The following is a 21230-nucleotide window of genomic DNA, read 5'->3' as shown; positions in this document are numbered from 1 at the left end:
GTGACCATACTGCCACGCCAATTTCTGGTGGCACTGCACGTCGCGCATGCGTCTTGTTATCCTCATGTAAGTGCGCAGACGAAGCCGGAATCAACACAGAAAACGTGGCGGCCAGACTGGTACCTCTCCGCGCACGTATAAGCGGACGTGTTTGTATAGACTTTTATGATGCATTTTACTCCTCCGCGGACGACCGCCTGCCGCACTACAAATTTGTCTTTAAACGCCAACATAGATGATTTTGATGAGGATTGGGGTAGTTTGCAAACCCTACAGCCAATTTTCAAGGTAATAGAACTGTTGCATACATTTAAATGCGTATGCATATGTGTGCAGACTTGTCCCAAATTGAAAAGCTCACGCCAGCCAGTTGATCAAAGTTGGCAGCCCCGTGAACTGCCGCTCTGAATTTGTAAAACGTAGGGAAACATACACAGACCTCGCGGCTGTGGTACGTGTGCAGGGAATATCAGAATTACTACTAATACTTAAATAGGACACGTGCGCATGTGCAAAGTACACAGCTTGACCAGAGAAATATGAACGTTTCCATGTACGCATACGCGGTGTAATACGCGAGTGCTGCGCTTTGCGGAGAACCAGCCTAGATGCGTCCGCGTTGGGAGCGTCGCGTCGGCGCGCTGCTGGAGAGAGGTGTGTGTCCAAAGTGGATTAAAAGACGTTCATATTGTGACCTAAAGACAAACTGACTTTTAGTGGTAATCTTTGTTGTGTAATTTTATGGTTAATATGTTTGATGAATGCTGTTTGTAATTTTATTTACCTGTAATTATCCCATAACATGCGCGTCATTTTGGCGCGTCTTCCCACCGGCGTCGCGCGGGCGACCAACATTTCCGGTAATTCACATATTTGACTTTTTATATTTTATGTATCGTACAGAATAATAGAGCGCAGGCTAAAGTGCAGTTCGGCCCCAGCGAGTCTCTCAGCGCGGCGTGTCTCACAGCGCAGGGGGCAGCCGGAGCGCCGCAGACTCGGGCGGCTACATGAGTATATTGGGAATAAAATGTGTGTATTGGAGCGAGTTCTGTGTGAGTGAGTGTGTGAGGTGTGACAGTGATAATGATGGAGATGCTGGGCTTCGTCATGGGATCAATCGCTCTTCCTCCTGCCTACAGACTCCTGCCAGCTGACGCTGGACCCCAACACTGCAAACAGAGAAGTATCTCTGTCAGGGGGGGACAGGAAGGTGACAGGGGGGGCAGAGCAGCCATATCCTGATCATCCAGAGAGATTTGACAGCTGGAGCCAAGTTCTGTGCAGAGAGAGTCTGACTGGTCGCTGTTACTGGGAGGCTGAGTGGAGTGGAGATGGAGCCTGGATAGGAGTGACTTATAAAGGGATCAGGAGGAAAGGAGGGAGTGACTGTCTGCTTGGATACAATGACAAGTCATGGATGCTGTGCTGCTCTCCTCACAGACACTCTGTCCGGCGCAATAATAAAGAGACTCTTATACCCATAGAGCCCTCAGGCTCCCACAGAGTAGGAGTGTATCTGGACTGGGGGGCTGGTGCTCTGTCCTTCTACAGAGTCTCCTCTGATGGACTGACCCCCCTGCACAGATTCACCTCCTCATTCACTGAGTCCCTCTATCCAGGGTTTGGGGTTTATCCAAACCCCCCCGTGTCGCTGTGCATGCTGGGATAGCTCACTGTGTGCTGGAGGAATCATTTTTACCGTATCAGTCTCACATGTCGCTGCTTCTCCACGGCAAAAAGGTAAAATCTCTGCTTTATAACCAGTATAACCCTTTTTACTCTGTCTGAAGTGTGACGTATGTTAATAATTGGGTTCTGTAAGCTGAACAAACATGTAGAATGACTGTTTTTCTCTGACTTATGTTCTATGTTGTCTGTAAATGCACCAAGACTGCCTAAACAAATTCATAGTACATGCAGTTGTACCAATGGAGTGAATTCTGATTCTGAAAAAAATAAAATGTAATGAAATCTAAGCCTGATGAGTGGGGGGAGCTTTTCCCCTCCCCTCTATATGTATATTTTATATTTCGGTCTATATATTGTATTTGCTACCTGTACACTGACAATAAAGGCTTCCTATTCTATCCCATTAATGTCCCGGTTCCGCGCTGCCCAGAACGTAACTGAGTAACAGACTTAATCCGCGCTCTCTGCTCACTGAGCGCAGCAGCCTGATATCGCAGCGGCGACGCTTTGGCCAGCAGGGGGCGGCAGACGGCAGACAGTTTATTAACTCAAAACCTACAGCGGTCCTGAGGTAACTTAGTAAAGATAATGATATCCAGCCATCCATCCATCCATTTTCCAAACCGCTTATCCTATTGGGTCGCGGGGGGTCCGGAGCCTATCCCAGAAGCAATGGGCACGAGGCAGGGAACAACCCAGGATGGGGGGCCAGCCCATCGCAGGGCACAGTCACACACCATTCACTCACACGGGCAATTTTAGCAACTCCAATTAGCCTCAGCATGTTTTTGGACTGCGGGGGGAAACCGGAGTACCCGGACTGACGACATGGGGAGAACATGCAAACTCCGCACACATGTGACCCAGGCGGAGACTCGAACCTGGGTCCCAGAGGTGTGAGGCAACAGTGCTAACCACAACACTACACCATGCCGCCAGATAATGATATAATCAAATTAATCATATATTAACTAAGTAAACATAAATAACATAAAATCTTAATAAGTCACGTTAGTACAACAACAACAGAAAGGCACCTGATCATCAATGAAGTAGTGTAGGTGATTACCAATTACCAGAAAAAAAACACATAAATCCTGTTTCATTAGGAATCCTGAGATATATACAGTATTGTGCAAAAGTCTTAGGGAGTCATAGGAAATGTTTAAAGCTATTTATCTGGGTAGTAAATTTATATTTTCTCAGTATTAAAAACAAAATTTAATATTAGAACATGTGCAAATTATGAGTAAAACAAAAAAAACTAAAAGGAATTTCTTATGTTCTCCAAAAAGTTACTGATATCTTGTTGGATGGCTAGATGAACACCAATATGGTTCCTAAACCTCTCCTCAGGTTCACCTCGGCCATTTCATGTATTTGTTAAATTTCACCACCAGCTCAATTAATTCATGAAACTAGTTTTGAAAAGTCACTGAGGTATTGATTAGCTACACACGTGGACAAAATTGTTGGTACCCTTCAGTCAATGAAAGAAAAACTCACAATGGTCACAGAAATAACTTTAATCTGACAAAAGTAATAATAAATAAAAATTCTATGAAATTTAACTAATAAAAGTCAGACATTGATTTTTAACCATGCTTCAACAGAATTAATAAAAAAAAATAATTCATGAGTGTTGCTTGTTGCCCCTCGTTAGTCTTTGCATTTAAGTATCTATTTGTCTCGGCCATTGATGTTAGACCTTCCTGCTGCCTGTGACCTTCCCGGTTGCTAGTCCTCCCATTTGTGATCCCTCACGATCCTCTTTGTTTCCAGTCTCAGCCCATCTAGTTCAGCAAACCCCCTTTTTGTTTCGCTACCAAGGATACAGAGATGAGAGTCTTTTACCAAGCATACAGTGTCCAGAGTGGATGAGCATGACCACAGTGAGAAGAGGATCTGATGGATGGAGGACCTAAGTACCATAATCTTAGTAACGCATGAGCAGAATTGGACCATAAGAGGAACTGGCCGGCTCCATCTCACACATGGTACGTGGGTGTAGAAGTTACTCAAAACCATATGGCTGAAATCCTCCACATGTGCATTTTGAATGTATTGGGCATCATGTCCTGTTTTAACCATGAGAATCCTGTGAGGGGCGGCTCAGTGGGTAACAGGGCTGCCTTGCAGCTGCAGTGTCGAATGTTTCCATCCTTCTCCTACGCTGTCTGTGTGGCGTTTGTTTGCTCTCTTTATCCCACATGGGTTTCTTCCTGCAGCGACTCTGACAGGCATCTGTAAATTGTCCGGACTCCATAACTGTGAGTGTTCCTTGTGATTAAATGGCATTGTATCCATGGTGGACCCCAGCTTTTTGCCCTGCGTTTCCTGTAATTGGCTCTGGGATACCCTTGTGATAAGTGTTTGGAAGATGGATGCGTCTAATCTTAGTACTTACGTGATCTATCCCGTCTCCTCCCAATTGAGCCAGCAGAGGTCACTAATGGCCCTCCGTAACTCTCCTAACCCTCCCCAGCTGTATCCCATCGTTGACGTTCTCCACCCTGATCTGTTATCCTCCTACACCTCTCTCCCGTCGCTGATTACTGTGTATAAATGTTCCTGCTCTCATGGTTCCTCAGCTCCGTCATCATTCTTCCAAGTGTTGTTTGCTGTATTCCCTTAATAAAGCCTGTGTCTTTCCCAGAGCTACTGCATCTGAGTCGTCCTTAACCCAGATTATATTACTCATCACATAGAATATCCATTTACATTTAACCCCATGGACACTAAGCTTTTCTCCCAGGGGTCTAAGGTAAGTGAGACCAATTGGACCAATTCGTCCAGATAAATACATTTGTAAAAGAAGTAGTGAATACGTTTCCAATCAATTCCTATTACACATTGACGTTATAATCAGAAGCCACATTATGAAATGGAATATATCCAAACAGCATTTTAATCTGACCAGTAGGGCATGCTGTTGTACCACTTGTAGAAACACTTTTGCATTTACCAGACTTGTTTATCCAAAGTGACTTACAGCAGTGGGAAGGGTTATGTTTTATGCATATTCTTGGGGGATTTGAACCCATGACCAATGCATCATAAATGCAACACTCTACTTGTTCAGCTAGAGAATCTCAATGAAAAAAGTCCTAATGACTTGAAGTAATCAGCTCCTAATGCCAGGTAGCTGAAAACACAATGAGGTTCTTCCTCAATGTGATGCTGCCCAACCCAGCAGACGGGAATCTGATGAATCAGACACGCTTGCCAGTGTCCAGTTTAACCTTTGGGGTCCGTGGACTCGACGGCCAATCAGAGATGGCAGACAGCTGTCCACATGGCCCCGATTGAGCGGTACGTTTGCGTAACCTGCTGGCTGTAAAAGGAGACCATGTGTTTGAATGCTGCATCGCAGGCCTGACACATGAGAAAGACCAGATGCCAGCCACCTCAGACATGTGGATTTTATCTGTGTTCCACAGGCACTTTCATATAAGTGATTTACAGGAACAGCCAGTCTAGTGCAAGGCAGCGCAAACACCCTCATGCATATACTGGTTTTAGCACAGCTTCATTGTAAAGCATATCAGATGGCCTCAGAATCCTGCTCCCTGCTTAATACAAGGTGAATAGGGAGTAGGAACTAGGGGACTAAGGACTATGGGATTAGGGGCCACAGGACTAGGAGACTATGGGACTAAGGGAATAGGGAACCAGGGGAAAAGGGGCTACAGTGTTAGGGACCATGGGACTAAGAAACAAGGAGACTAGGGACTTGTGGATCATGGAAGTGGGGCAAAGGGGAATTGGGCACTATGGACTATGAGACTAAGGTATAGAGGGACCACAAAATTTGAGCACTTAAGACTAGAGGACTGTGGGACTGCAATGCAGCATCTCCGGAAACCTGTTTACTCCTGCTGGGCAGCTTTCATTTGGCACCCCCTGCTGGACAGTGGAGACACTACAGAGGCTGTGTATTGTGTTCAGTCACCTTTTACTGTAAATCACACATGGGTTCACGCTCATTTGTGTCTGCTCTGAATCCCCATGGGCCGAGGTGAAAACTCCATCCACTTTAGGTAATTCAGGGGCCTCTTGCCAAGTTATGTGAGCTTCGTGTCTGATTCTTTGGGCTTCCGTACTGGAAGCAGTCCAGGGTAATTCTGGGAAAGTGTGGAGCTTAGACAAACCAAACTACAGCGTAACATGCTGCCAAGGGGGATTTTAAGATTTTGGTATATTGTGTGGGCATCTTTCTGTTCTTGATATTGATTGATGTATGTAATTATGTAGTATTTTTAATATACGGATAGCGCACTATTGTATACAAAGCGACAAGCCAAGCTTGCAGTTTTGCAGTGTTCATGTGCTGCCACCTTCTGGGAAAACGAAGAACGGATTTTCAGATTAAGATCTAAAAAACTACACATTTACATTTTAGCCCATGTTACACTGGGCTTTTCTCCCAGTGCAGTAATGTCAGAGAGACCTACCAGCGAGAAATCTACCATAGTTACTGTTGTATATACATTTATACTGACTTACATTTTACTTATTTATCAGAAGCTTTTATCAAAACGACATACAAATGAGGAAGCAGATTGACACTGTACGGTGCTGGGCGTCGCCCCGGTATGCAAAGTGCTTGGAAAGATTAAAAGCGACAAAACATTGTATAAAAGATCGAGTCCAAGTGCAACAATTATTAAAAATAATACTTAAGAATATCAGTAACAGAGCTCAGCACCAGCATGTATGGGCCCTCAGGACCTGTGATGATGAGCACAAAAACACCAACGCAAATCCCCAAACTGCACAATATTGTGTTTTGAGTGAAACCTCAATGAGTCTTTAGGTCCATGATACTGTAATAATTTCGAGGAACTTTATCGCTGCATGCAATTCCCAAAGCGCACCACTAGATGGCGGCTTCCTACCGTGAGCTGAAACAGCCGCCGTAGGGGCGATACGCGGCAAGTTTCCCCAGCCGCCAACCGGCGTGCACCGGGGCTGCGTCTGGGTCAGGCTTTTGCCTGCTGCTTTCCTCCAGCTTATTTTCTTGTGTAACTTGGTGCTGGGCTTCTCGCCATATAAACAAACTCAGCCTAGCAAACATTAAGAAATCTGGATGCTATGAAAGGATCGTCTACCATACTCCCATATTCCACTCTGCTTTCATCCAATTGTCTTTGGTTTGTGCTGCTGGGAACCATTATCGCTGTCCTTTTATTTTGCTGCAAACGTAATCGTATGATCACATTATATCGCGACGTCCCTTGTCCCCACCCACGTTTTGTTGAAACTGCATGAAGGTCAGACCCACTTTTGTACCGTTTGAAACACATGTTGATCATTTTTTCTCCTGCAAAAAAGAGCATTTACTTTTATTTTGGAGATATTTTTTTGCAAAGCGACTTACAATTGAGAAAGCGGCGAGTTGAGCAGCAAACTTAATGCGGTGTGACTAAGCAGGTTTGGACCCATGAAGCTCAAATTCCACAGTCAAACAATTTAAAATTGTTTCTTTGAGAAGGCAGACGCAGGCAGTCACCGGTGCGTTTGGGGTTAAGGGCCTTAGTCACAGGAGCATAGTGATATAAGCCACTGAGCCAAACGCCAACCCACAGCACTGACCTCTGGCAGAATTCACCTTTACAAGCATGTTTGGCAAATGCCACTAAGTACAAAACTGATGCACTTTTACATAAATAATTGTACTTATCATCAGGGTTCAAGTGTCAGAAGTGCTTCTGCTACTCTTTAGTAAGGTTGCAAATTCCATCTGTCCATCCATCCATCTTCTGTAGCCAGGTATACACAGACGCACACACACAGACGCACACACACAGAGGCGCACACATGCACGCTAATGCGCACACACACACAGACGCACATGCGCACACAAACACGCACGCACACGCGCACACACACATAGGTTTGTAATTATATCTTTGTGGGGACTCTCCATTTGTTTCTATGGTGAAAACTCTAATCTCAACAATGACAGTCTACCCAGCCCCAACCTTAACCATAAGTAAGCAAACAAAATACAAGATTTTAGGTATTTCCAGTTTTGTGATTCTATTCACAGATTTTTTTATGAAATTGAGGTTATGTTTGTGGGGTGTGGGGAGTGAAAAATATCCTTACATGGCAAAAGGTTTTTATCTCATCGTGGGGGACATTTGGTTCCCACAATGTAATACACTGTGTTCACAATTATTAGGCGAGTTGTGTTTTTGGGATTAATTTTAATAATAAACAAATATAGTGTCATCAGTCAGTCCAAAATGTTAATGAACCTGAAGCCTGAATGTTATGCAAGGGAAATAATAATAATAATCGACACTTTTATTGTCCCTGTAGGGAAATTGTCTTTACGCCTCCCACAACTTGCTCTTTTTTTTCCATAGAGGAAGTTGTCTGCGAAGGGCTGCCACCTGTAGCGGCACCCAGGGAGCTGGGGGTTAAGGGCCTTGTTCAAGGACCCACAGGCTGAGGATGGGTTTGAACCTGCGACCTTCTGATTACAAGCACACAGGCTCAGCCCACAGAGCCACACGCTGCTCCCAATGTTCCCAGAAATGTGAGTGTGAACATTATCAGGGGAATACATGTCTGTGCACAATTATTACACAACTATTAGTGTGCAGAATTATTACACAACTATTAGTGTGCAGAATTATTACACAACTATTAGTGTGCAGAATTATTACACAACTATTAGTGTGCACAATTATTACACAACTATTAGTGTGCACAATTATTATGCAACTAAATGGAACACCTACATTTTCCCATCTCCCTTGTTCATTATCATCTTTCAAAGTGCGATTAATAAACAAACATCACATAATTTCCAAATAAACAATTCTGACATGAAATATCAATTAGTGAGCAATATAGCCACCTCCTTACGGATGTAGTGGGAAGTGCGAGTGTCCTGCAGGCTGGAGAGCTTCTGATGACGCGCTCAGCGGTCCGGACCCTTCAGAAGACTGTGCAGACCGCTGAGTGCATCATTGGCAGCTCTCTCCCCAGCCTGCAGGACACTTACACTTCCCACTGCATCCGTAAGGCCACCAGCATTGTGACTGACCGGTACCATCCAACCCACGAACTGTCTACTACCCCTCTTCCATCCGGAAGAAGATTCTGCAGCATCAGGAGCAGGTCTGCACGACTGCAATAGCTTCTTCCCCCAAGCAGTCCGGCTGCTGAACAGCAATAAGTCCTCCATTCATGGAATCTGGTATTTTCTTGTTCTGTTGACGATTAACTTTTTGTGCAGCAGCAACCACAGCCTCCCAGACACTGTTCAGAGAGCTGTACTGCTTTCCTTCACTGTAAATCTCCCATATAAGCAGGGCCCACAAGTTCTCAATAGGGATTATGTCAGGTGATTATGTCATTATTCTGTCATCCTTAAGGCCTTTACTGGCTAGCCATGCAGTGGAGTACTTCAATGCATGCGATGGAGCATTGTCCTGCATAAAAATCATGGTCCTCCTGAAAGATGCTGACTTTATCCTGTACCGCTGCTTGAAGAAAGTGTCTTCTAAAAACTGACAGTAGGTTTGGGAGTTGAATTTGAATCCATCTTGGCATTTTCTGGGAAAGTAGAGTGTACCCTTGGGGAGGTGGGCTCCGGCTGGGCTTAAGATACGGTTTCATTAATGAGACTCACATGGTCAGAAGGTTTGAGGTAAACGAGTCTCACTGGCTGTTTCTGAAGGTGGGACCCTCCCCCAATAAAAATCTCACGTCTTCAAATTAAAATAATAATTGTAACTCTCCACTACGATTATTCATGTTACAAGGTCCAACTGACAGCACTACTTTGAGGAGAGTTCTTCATCTTCTACCTGTGTGTTGGTAGAATAGTGATTCAGAACATGGGCTTGTGATCTGAAGCAGGCGGGTGTTCGCCGTTGTACCTTTGAGGAAGGTTCCTCACTAAATTAGCCTAGTTGTGGGCATCTCCATCACTGCAGTTTGCGAGGGCTTGGTAACCTAGCCACTTGCAGTTGTTCCCGTTTTAAGGTTCCCTTTTAATACCGCTTGTAATCCGTCAGTGGATGGCGATTTGGTGGAGTGTTCCCGGACCGGCGTGAGCCAGGCAGCCGGCGGGATACTGAGCCACTACAACTGCTGCTGTTTTCTGCTTTTGTTTCGTTTATTTTGTTTTCGGGTTTCCTGTTTAATTAGTATTAAGTATTTATGTGTTTTGTTTAGTTTGTTGTACGTAAACCGTGGGGCGCCGTTAGGGAGGCCTGGTGTTGGGTGGTGAGGATCTGGTTTGGGGGGGGGGTAGGTCCTGGCGATATAGCGCTGTGTGGTCGCTCTGCCTTCTTAGCCCACCCCCCTGGTGTGTGTATCTACGCCATGTGATGTGGTGACCCTGTGGAGTACCTTCTGACAGTGTCCCCCCCCCCACCCCAAGGTAATAGCTGCCGGGTTTGGGTTTCTTTGTGTGATTGGAGTGTTATTCTAACATGATCTGATTTGTACCATTTGTGGGTAATTTTTAAAGTAATTGCTTTGCTGTTTGGTTTTTCCTTTGGAGTGTTAACTGAACGCAGAATAATAAAGGCAGTGTTCATGGTCTTCACGTCCCCCAGGCGGTGATTATGAATTTGTGTGCTTTTATATCGGAGTGGGCGTAGTCGGCAGGATTTCACCAGTACATGGTGCAGATGTGACTCCCTGATCGCTCCCTGAGGAGGTTAGGTGAGATTTTTTTTTGGTTTTTTATTTTTTGGTGTTTAATTTGTCATAGTGGAAAGGCAAAGCAAAACAGCAGCATTAGTTTCCCAGGAGCCGCTACTATCTTGAGTAAATTTTGTTTGCCGGGCTTCGTTTGTGCCGTCTAGTTTTATTGTCCTATTGTCATTATGGACGACGAAGTGCAGCAGCTCAGGAATTTGTTGGGGCAGCTCCAGCCTGATAATGATCGTTTGCACCAGGAACGAGCAGAAGTTCCAGGTCCCTCTACTGCCACCCAATCCTCCCCCGCACCTCCACCTGTTTCGGTCGAGCCTCGTGTCTATACTGAACGTTTTACTTTTATTTCTAGAGACCGGAAGTGTCCAATGTTTGGGGGCAGGTCTGGTGTGAGCTTTGAGGAGTGGGAGGAAGAGGTGCGAGTTTGTATGCGGGCCCGGTTTCTGTCGTCTGCTGATAAAGCATTTTTTCTTTTTGACCATTTAGAAGCGGAAGCTAAGGAGGAGATTAAATATGGCCCTGCTGTTGAACGGGGTGACCCAAAAAGGAGATACTGGCACATGGAGAGTCACGTCTCCGGTTACAGGGTGGTCCCATACGCAACTACAACCGGATCTTATATACGCACGCTGGCCACAACAATTAATCTATCAATTCAACAAAATCACGATACCTGAAAAGATCGCACATGGAACTCATGTTTTTTTTCATTGGTACATGTCAGGGTCTTATGTTCACCAGAAATGGTTGTCAGTTCAACAAGACATGTATCAGGATGCACCAAGAGAGCTACAGAAAGTCAGTGATACCAGAGGGGCATGCAGGTACTATGCATGTAAAAATCTGATGGACAGACTGCCAGCTGTATTGCGTGTACTACATGAGATAGATGGAGAGAGCAGTGCGGAGAGATCAGTGGATGCACGGGGCCTGCTTTCACAAGTAGATCTTACCTTTATTGGAATTCTAGCAGTTCTTAGGAAGATTCTTGGGGAAGCCAAATATCTGTCAGACATGCTTCAAGCACCTTCCCTTGATCTAGCTAGAGCTGTGGACCTAATCCAGGCCCTACAGGACACTTTATGGGAGTACAGGGGTGAATCATGTTTTGATCAACCGTGACAAGATACTGTGTACAGCAAAAATGTATAATGTTGTAGTTGAGGCTGTTTTTTTTGTGATTATAATTTTATTGTCATTCCGTCAATTTATCAGAAGGCACATACAGGACAGAGATACCACAAGAATAAATGACAAAAAAGCAGCAAGAGAAAGGAGAAAAAAGAAAAGAAAAAAAGAAAAGGAAACACAGAACAACTTTTCACACTTGACATGTTGGCAGCAAACTCATATAAATTAGACTCATATAAACTTCAAAGAAGCTCTTTAAGAGCAGCAGCCATATTCCTCCAGGTATTTACAGTGATTGCTTTGCCTTGTTAATCTTTGCAGTGGTATACTCTAAATAGACAATGTAATGGAATGAGACAATCCAGAATTGCTTCAGGTTTGTATCAAGGTGTATCCATCGCTGTAGTGTGGTTTTCTTAGCAGCTGTAAAGCCTGCCTTTAACAGTTTTTTATCACGTAATGAGAACTGGTACATCAAGTCATCGTTAAGCAATAGTAAGCAAGGCTCCATGTCAAAGTATAGTCCAGTAAGATCACATTACATTAAATGACAAGCTTCCATAAATGCTGGGTCACTGGACAGTCCCAGAACATGTAGAAACGTACCGGTAGTGTCAGTGTTGCAAATGCTGCAGTATGGATGGGGAGCAGGTTTGATGAGATACCGTTTGTAGGGTTACAATAGAAACGATGGATAGTTTTAAAGTGAATACGTACATAACTAAAGTTTTTGGAAGTAAGGCAAAGATTCGACCGCACTGTTTCCCAAACCGGGTGGAATCCTAACCTAGAAAGTTCTAAATCCCATTTTGACAGAATCTTCAAAGGCTTATGAACATTAAGGAGTAAATTGTTGTAAATGATTGTGACTGTGCCTTTAGATGCCTCGACAGGATCGATCCAGCTAAACATTGGGTGATCATCTAAGACAGAATTCCATGGCACAGCATAGGTCTTCATTGTGGATCGTAGCCTGAGGTCGAAGAAAAATGAGAAGCCAGGCAGACTGTATTCTTGTCCTGGAATGTGCGCACAACATTCGCATCAAACGTATTATAAAATGTGAAAACCCCCTTGGATGACCAGGGGGGACAAACAAAAGCTTTATAGTCTGACAGAAAGTGGAAATTGTTCCATAAAGGAGATTGTTGACCTATTACTTTTTCGGCGTTGTACCATGCAGCTAAGGTGGATGAAAAGATACAACCAAGTTTGTGTCGTGATTTACGAAGACCTACCCCTGGGAAAGGTAAGTCCTGGAGTCCGTGGGGATGCACTATAGCCGATTCAATACCTCTCCACGACACTACACTGCCTGCGTCTGTCCAAGTGCGCATAGCCCTAATTTGAAATGCCCAATGCTAGAGCTTAAAATCAGGGAGGGCGAGGCCACCGTCTGATTTGGTGCGCTGTAAAACTGAGAAGCATTTCCTGGGTTGTCTGCCGTTCCAAATTAATTTGGATACAATGAAATTCAAATCTTCAAAATAATTTGGAGGTGGTACACATGGAATCATAAAAGACCAAAAGATAAGTGAGTAAAATATTCATTTTGATTGAACGGCATCTTCAGCTAGAGAAAGACGTGGAGACAAAAGGCTGGAGGAGATAAAGACAGCGCAGAAAGAAGATGATGTATGCAGACAAGTGACAAACCACTGTTTCACAGAATGGCCAGAGAGATGTAAGTTAGATCCAGACATTAAACCATACTGGCAGCGCAGAATGGATTTTCACCTTGTTCACGACCTTCTCATGAAGGGAGAAGGACTTGTGATACCTCCCCCCTTGAGAGCGGATGTTCTTCAGCGTCTGCATGAAGGCTATCAGGGAATTACTAAATGCCGAGCCAGAGCTACACTGTCAGTATGGTGGCCCGGTATCACAGCACAGATTAGCCAGATGGTGGACAGCTGGGTCCTAAATGGCCAGATCTGCAAGTTTTTCGCAAGCAGGATGAGGAGAGAAGGCATCAGCAGGCAAAACACTACAACCGCAGACTCCGCTCCAGACCTCTCGCAGAACTGACATCTGGTCAGACAGTTTGGATTAGCACAGAAGGGACTGCTGGGAGTCGTCAAACCTGCAGATACTCCTAGACCATATGTTGTAGAGACTGTAAAGTTCATCTTTGGCCTACAGGGACTGTTACTAGGTCAAGTTGACTGGAAAACCACCTGACAGAATGGACTTGTGAACAAAGAGGGAAGTTCAGTAGAAGAGAGAGAGAAAGAGAGGAGGTTGTTGATAGCAGTAATAGAAATTAATGTCAAAAGGTACACAGCACATTTGACTTAAGCTAAAAGAAGGAGGTGTAATAATAGGACTACTGTTCCCTTAATGCTCTATTCCCCACATTGCTTTTGTGCCTTGTATGCAGTATTCCGTTGTTGTATTAAACACGATCTAACCATATACTGACAGTCCCATCTGCTCATTATACAGTTTAGTCAGGGTGATGGACTAAATCCCAGCAACTGAGGGGACAGTTAAGTTACTTTGGTTAGTCTTTATTTATTTATTATTTTTTTATTTTGGGTTATTTCTGTATGTTTTTCCCTTTTTTAAAATTTTCTTTAATTACATTTGGTTGTTTGGAGCCTATTGACACTTGGTAGAGGGATTTAATGGACAATAAAGAATGTGCATCCTATCCTATCCTGTAAGGCCTTCAAGTTTGTCTGGTGGCCCACAGGCCAGCAAGTAAAGGCAGTTTAAAGTTTATAAAAGTTTAGATGAATGCAAGTATTTTCTGGCTGATCATGTACACGGGACTGATTGCTTCCTAATCGTATAGTTTTTATTGTTTATCGTTTTATATGTTTTATCCTGATTAATTTGCAAGGTATAATGACAGACAGACAATATGTAAAAGAATTGTATGTAAATCAATTTTGAAATTAGCCTAGGGCTGGGCAATATTGTACAATAGTAAAGTTTTTTTTCATATGAAATGATATTAATAATTATTACGATATAATTTTATTCCATATTTTTACTTAAAATTCACATAATTGCGTTTAAAAAGGCAACGTGAAAATTGAGAAACGTGGAAATTGAATTGACTGCAAACTGAAATCTAAATTTAATAAATCATATATATGATATTTGAAAATAGCCTTTGTAGAATTCTATGTGAAGACCCTCTGGGCCAGGCGCCCTGCCGCTCTGCATTGTTTTCTTTGCATGTACAACTTTGTACTCCATAATTTTTATATTTTATCACGAAGCCTGAAGAGCAATATGAACTGTATCATGCTTTAAGTAAATTGTCTCATCCTTTATTAGATTTAAACACAGACACAATCCACAGCAAACTGCACTTACAGCCTTCATCCTGCTCTTCAGTCTCTGAGGTGCTGCATCTAAATGGGGACTCGTCAAAAAGCCAAGTGGAGCTGTCATGAATGAAGGCCTTGTTCAAGCTTCCCCTGCCTGACAGCAGGTTAGTCTCTCATTTGACTAAAGTATATTTAACTTCTACAGAACTTTGTAGGCTCATCTAGGATGGAGAATTTCTGCTGCTGAGCGCGTTAGAAAAGATTCTCAGAGGGAGATACTGTCATGCCCTGCTCGTCGGCTCCTCGTGTGTGCCACGCCCCCGGATTACCCACGTGTTCTTTCCCGATTGTACCCAGCTGTGTCTGATTATTTTCAATCAGTCCTGTGTATTTCAGTCCGTGTCTTACCTGAGTCCTTCGTCCGTCATTGATGTCTGTTGCCGTCCTGTGTTCCCTGCCCCTGATTTCCTGAAAATAAACCCCGTTCGTCCCGAATCCGGCCTGCCTGCTTCCTGATTCCCCGCTTGCCCTCACGATCGCCGCTCTGCCCGCGATCTCCCGTGACTGATACGAGTCCTAGGTGCCTGCTGGGTACATATTCAAGACAGAGTTAGGACCGACGCCAATAATTCTGCACCAGATTAGAGGAAAAAATTGTATCTTACTGAAAATTTCATTCATAGAATTTTACCTTAGACTTGGTCAGCAGCCATGTGGATAAATTTCAGAACTACAGACGGTCTGTGGGTTGGGGGTGACAGGCAGGTTGGCAGGTGGGGGCACGCGGAATGCTCCTGGGGGTGTGGTGGGTGTGCTTATATGATTTACAGGAGCCGAGGCTAACAAAGGCACTAAACTGCTCAAACAGCCTCCTGTACGAAGTTTTACATGAAAAGAGGCCATGGGCTTGTTGGCGCTATGTTTCTCAGCAGACTGACTAATACAGCCAACTGGACCATCTACCTCTTCAAAAACATCCATGCAGAGTTTCCTGCCTGTTTCTGACAGCTTTCACTGTTATTCTTTTGCTCCAGTCCTTTGCACTTTTCCAGGTTTTAGTACCTTGACCTTTGCAATCTGGAGGATTGCTACCCTCCAACTAGCTGTTTTGGGTCAAAATGGCCCCATCTGTGTTAATTTGCATCATTAATTACAACATAAATTGATACATTCCAGATGAATTTTTAAGGTAATTTCAACAAAAGCCTGTAATATCATTTTCGACCACCATGTGACACCACAAGCCATTGGAAAACCACTAAGATGTCAATATGAGATTTGGCAGAACTGAAAATATGATGTTAAATATATCACAGTGCAATAGTTTTAAAAATAAATCACTGACTTTGCACGACTATTTTATGTGTTTTGTCAAATAAAAAACCTGAAGTATTTGAACTTGAACTGATACTGAGCAAAATATTACCTCTTACTTACATGAAGGTTCGCATTATCTATGATGTAGAATAAAAGACACAAGTAAACAATCCATTTCTTTGTTTTAACAATACAAATGTTAAAGTAAGAAAACAAGATGATACAACAATTCAAATTACATATTAGAACAGCAAAATCAGATTGTAATCTGGTAAAACTGCAAAATACAAACATCAGTAAATCAAACAATAATCAAATAACACAAAAATCCAACTATGAATGAACACTGAACAATAACCAATCAAAAACATTGCAAATGCTCTGCACTAGTGTTGTACATGTACATGTGTGTGGTTTGCTGACATAACATATACAAGTAGCACAAAGCCTGGTCGTCTCGCAGACCTTTGTACAGTAATGGCATCTCAGCCTTTTCTCAGGTCGGGGCTTTTGTTCCGGAGCCTGTGCAGCCAAGCTGCCACCAGGACTGGAGGGCTCTGTACCAGGGACCTTGGGAGGCAGCAAGATAAGAGATGAGCTAACGAAAAACATCTGGTGATCCTGTGCAGGGACGTCACTCGCAGAAAATGGATGCTGATTTGTAAGTGGGGGCTTTTCTCCTCTGTATGCGGGGAACCCCTGTTCAAACAAGAGCAATTAACAGGAAACGTCTTCTAACTTAAGGGGTGAACTGCTTCATCTGAGAAAACTAGACTTAGGAAACAGGGAGCATCAGCGACACATCAATAGAGCAGCAAATGTTCCACTGAGGATTAATATATACAGCAGTAAACTGACTGACATCTCATACAGCCATATTGTATCAAATACACAGATACTGAGGATACAACATGAAACGGTCTGGGGGAGGGGAAACATTTCCGCATGTAGGGGGTTGGAGGCATTTAATTATTTACAGAAAATTCCACAGAGCCAATGTAGGAACCTGAGGCCAGTTTAACACAGGTCACTGTCCGTGGTGCTGAAACCTCTGCTTGATGGGCTGGTGCTGAACGAATAGGACGACTGACCAAAGTATCTCACTGTCTGATTCCACTGACTGACACCATCTCAAGTCAGAGCGGCTGTGTGAGAGAGACCCAATACGGGTTTAACTCTTGTTTCACTGACCTCTTCACGATACTCATATATATAGAATCTTACATGTATGTTTGCAATGCAGGTGTAGTAACAGCATTAGAATCGGTGCTTATGAAAAAGGGCAAATAGGCCTAATCTTTGAAATTTCCATAAGAGATACTGACTTTTATTCTCTGGAATGATTGTTATCTTCTGTCAAATTAAGATAAAGGGCATTAAGACAGGACAGCTGTCCAACGTATCTCAGTATGTGTTTCCACTGACTGACACCTTCACATGTAATGTGACTGTTAACAATGAGGAAAATTTTACAAGTTACTACAGGAAGCAATATTTACATGCCTGTAGCTTTCATTTCTCACCACAGAAAACCCAAAAAAAAAAGAAATAAGAAATACATTCATGTTATATCCAATATATCACTTCCTCATTTAAAATCATAAAACATATCTGACTGTTAATCTCTATGTTTTAATAATTTCAATAGCATTGCGTGATTTGCTTATTTTTTTCAAAAGCCACTGTGGAAGCGAAATTTAAAGAAGTTTGGTCCCCTTATAACAGCATTGGGTAAGAGAGCCGAGGGCTGCTGGGATTGTTCTCAATGTCTTGTTGGTGCCGTGTGGGTTGTGCTGCACTAACAGCTTCAAGTTATGAGATAACATGAGCAGATGCCATTACGTCATTAGTGCTACACAAGATATTGTCATGACCTGGCTCAAGGCCATAAGAAAAAGTGGACCAGTGTTAAATCACTGTGACCTCACACCTCTTCAGATTGCAAGCCCATTTAAATGGCACAGAGGTACACAATGGGTGGCCTGTATCTGCTTCACTTAATGTGCACCAAAGACCTCATATGAGGACCACAAGAGCCACCCCAGATTTACCCACCATCATGAGAAAGACTAAGATCAACATGGATCAAATGGCCTATTTGGGTGTACAACCACCCCCAGACCACTCTGACTGGCTTTGGGTTTTTGAGACAATATGAGAAGGGCAGATGCCCTTTTGCGTGGAATTTTTCCTTCTTCCTCTTTTTGTTTTCTTCAAGTACCAACAAGAGAAATTAATGACAATGCCAAAGCATCTGTAATTGCAACAATTTTCTGGGAGAAGGGGTGTGTTTTTGACACAAGTGCAGGGGTGCCAATATTTTTGGCCTTGACTGTAATAGTTATTTGTGATTTGTAATAATCATTTAATTTTATCGATCCATCTACTTACCTACACTAAAAAATGTACTGTTGGATGTAATTAATTTTAAGACTAGTAGTTACATGAAATTACTTTCTAAGAGCATTTTATTTTGTAATTCAAATTTTTCTTATTTTTCAAACCAAAAAGTTACAGCACTTCAGCCATTCACATTTATAAAACAATATGACCAATCACTAGTTCAACCTCCCAGCCATTTATCCTTCAAAAACATGGCCCTAGAAATGTTCCCACATTTTCATCATATCTTGTTTCCCATTTAGTCTGTCCAACATTTTTTCATATGAAGCTGCCTTAATCATCTCATCGGTCCATTCCTATATATTGCGGATTATTGAGGATTTCAAATGCCTTAATATTACCCTCATGGCAGTTATGAGTCCCACCATCACAGCCTTAAACTGTTTATTATTCACCTTTGGCAATTCCACTCTATCTCCTAGCAGACAGAGTCGGGTTTGCGAGGTAAAGTAAAGCCTAGCCATTTGTCCAGGAGACCAAGAACTCTACCCCAAAATGGATATACCTGAGAGCACTGCCACAGCATGTGTAAATAAACCCCCACCTACCTTCTAAAATTCCAACACTGATCAGTATTAATTAGTCCAGTTCTATTTAGTCTAACTAGTGTCCAGTATTATCTGTGTATAATTTTATACTGAATAAATGTACCTTTTACTTCCCTATAATATTTCCCCACTCTAGAAAGTATTCTTGACCATTCAGCTTCTTGCCATTGTTTCCATACTTTTTCCTATTTGTATTTCAGGATTGTGCCAAATTGAGGAATATGGCTGCATGTCATGTGATACTTTAAGCTTCTTATGTATTTTGATCCATATATTCCTCAAAAAAGATATTATCGGGTTTGTGTTTCTTATATTGTCCCCCCATTGTGACAGAATGTGCAGAGGTTGAAATAGTGAAGCCAAATTGCTCTCGATAGCTATCCAGTCCACATCAGAATTCACATTCTTCCAGTGATAGTAGAGTTTGGCTATTTCAAATGACATGCTATATAATCTAACATCTGGCAATCCTAGACCTCCCTTGTCTCTGGGCGAAGTAATTTTAATCCTATAGGTTTTTTCTTTCCCAACAAAAATCTTTTACTATACTCTCGTACTGTTCAAATATCCTTTCCGGAATATTAAATGGAAGCATCATAGAGAGATAATTAACTTGAGGCACCACAACCATTTTAGTAACATTAACTTTCCCCCCATGAGGATAATTTCAATGCTTTCCATTTGTCCATATTAGGTTTAATTTTGTTCAATGAGGGTTCAAAATTCTGAATTATTATTTTGTCAATATATAAACAGATTTAAATTTCATGTTTATAGTTCAATTTTATGTTATATAAACAAAATAATTTTAATACAGTGCATTTTTTTATTAATTCAACAGCACCCATGTTCAATCCACTTAAGTTTGGAAGGTGTATTGGAAGGTAACGCAGATATTTCTTAAGTGGGCATCCAGAGATATCGTCCCCCCTCCAAGCACCCCTTTTCTCTGCTAGTTCTGTATGGAGCTCGACAGGAGGAATGGAGAGGTAGACAAAGGGGTTAGTCTCACACATAATGTAATACAAAATAAAGAGTAAATACAAGTGCCATGAAGCAGAATTGAGCTCCAGCAGGCCTCGACTTACAGTAAAGGAATTGTAAGGCAGACATGCTAACAAAACAGCTTTACATATTCCCAATTCCAAACCATTAATGGGAAACCTTAGAGTGACGACGGCTAAAAAAAACCTTAGCTATGAGCAGGAATGAAACGTTGTGAAAAGCCAAGACTCCACGTGAACATGTTCTCCCCTTGCAGAGTCAGATCACGCATTTGAAGTGTTCCCAAGTGTTTGTGTGTTTTAGGTTCCTGTTAGTGAGGGGTCCTTTGCCGTTCTGTCTGACATCCAACAGAAAGTCCACTGTGTCTCTGCAACTTAAGCTGAGTCAGTGTAAGTGTGTGGCTCAGTAGCTCAAGTATTTGGGCTTGTAATCCAAAGTTTGCTGGTTTAAATCCAGCTTCAGATGGATAACTGTATGTTTATGGGCCATTGAGTTATGAAAAATAATCAGTGTAGTGAATCACTATATTCTCAAATTACTTGTTGTACTTTTATGAACAACACCATTTATTAAACAAACAAATCTGCAATGGCAGAATGAAGAATTAAAAATGAAAATAAACTATCATTTAAGAAACTGTGGAAAACTGAATTTACAATATTTGTAAATTGAAGGAAGAGTCCATTAACTTAAAACCGTTTTTTGGTGGATTCTTTTTTTTTACAGTGTATGACGCGCTTGAATTCACTGAGCTCAAGTGTATGTGAAAATTAATATATTTACATCTAGTATGTTTCATGGCTTCACTGTATTTCCCTCTGCAATGATCAGTTTCATCTAACTGCTGATGTTAAAGGCAGAGCTGAAATTTAGTTTAGTCATGACCTCAAAATTTAATTGAGTAGGTATTCTGTACAACCAGATGGAACTGCTGGTTGGGCTGGTCATCACCTGCTTTTTCTAAGTGAGGTCAAAATGTAAAGTTTCAAATTGCACAATATATATTAATCTGTTTTTAATGTTTTTACAAAATATTTTTTATGTGTTTGCATCTTATATTTTGTATAATGTGCTTGTACATTTGATTCTTCCTTGATTTCGGTGTAATGAAGTGTAACTAGTGAAAAAGAGAGAAACGTTTGGGAAGCATTATTGAGCTGATTGTCCA

The 21230-nt window shown here is 42.4% G+C and overlaps 2 protein-coding genes across 2 annotated transcripts in view; one reads left to right on the top strand and one right to left on the bottom strand.

Moving 5' to 3' along the window:
• LOC125722488 (uncharacterized) overlaps positions 1-21230 on the bottom strand; it is a 172867-nt gene that overhangs the window by 90628 nt on the left and 61009 nt on the right. The gene's annotated exons all lie outside the window — the stretch shown is intronic.
• Positions 898-1868, top strand: LOC125722517 (stonustoxin subunit beta-like). Its single transcript, XM_048998709.1, has 2 exons — positions 898-1032; positions 1143-1868. Exons 1-2 carry the CDS (start codon positions 1011-1013, stop codon positions 1670-1672), a joined length of 552 nt encoding a protein of 183 aa, XP_048854666.1. The 5' UTR covers positions 898-1010; the 3' UTR covers positions 1673-1868.

The sequence above is a fragment of the Brienomyrus brachyistius genome, unplaced genomic scaffold (genome assembly GCF_023856365.1).
Source record: "Brienomyrus brachyistius isolate T26 unplaced genomic scaffold, BBRACH_0.4 scaffold39, whole genome shotgun sequence".
Classification (NCBI taxonomy): Eukaryota; Metazoa; Chordata; class Actinopteri; order Osteoglossiformes; family Mormyridae; genus Brienomyrus; species Brienomyrus brachyistius.
Note: the sequence above shows the minus strand (reverse complement) of the source record. Positions and strands in the feature narration are given on the sequence as shown.

Excerpts from the sequence above, each read along its gene's own strand:
- LOC125722517 (XM_048998709.1), top strand. The coding sequence starts at position 1,011 with ATGAGTATATTGGGAATAAAAT. Across the intron at positions 1,033-1,142 it reads GAGTATATTGGGAATAAAAT|ACTCCTGCCAGCTGACGCTG; the intron begins GTGTGTATTGGA and ends TCCTGCCTACAG.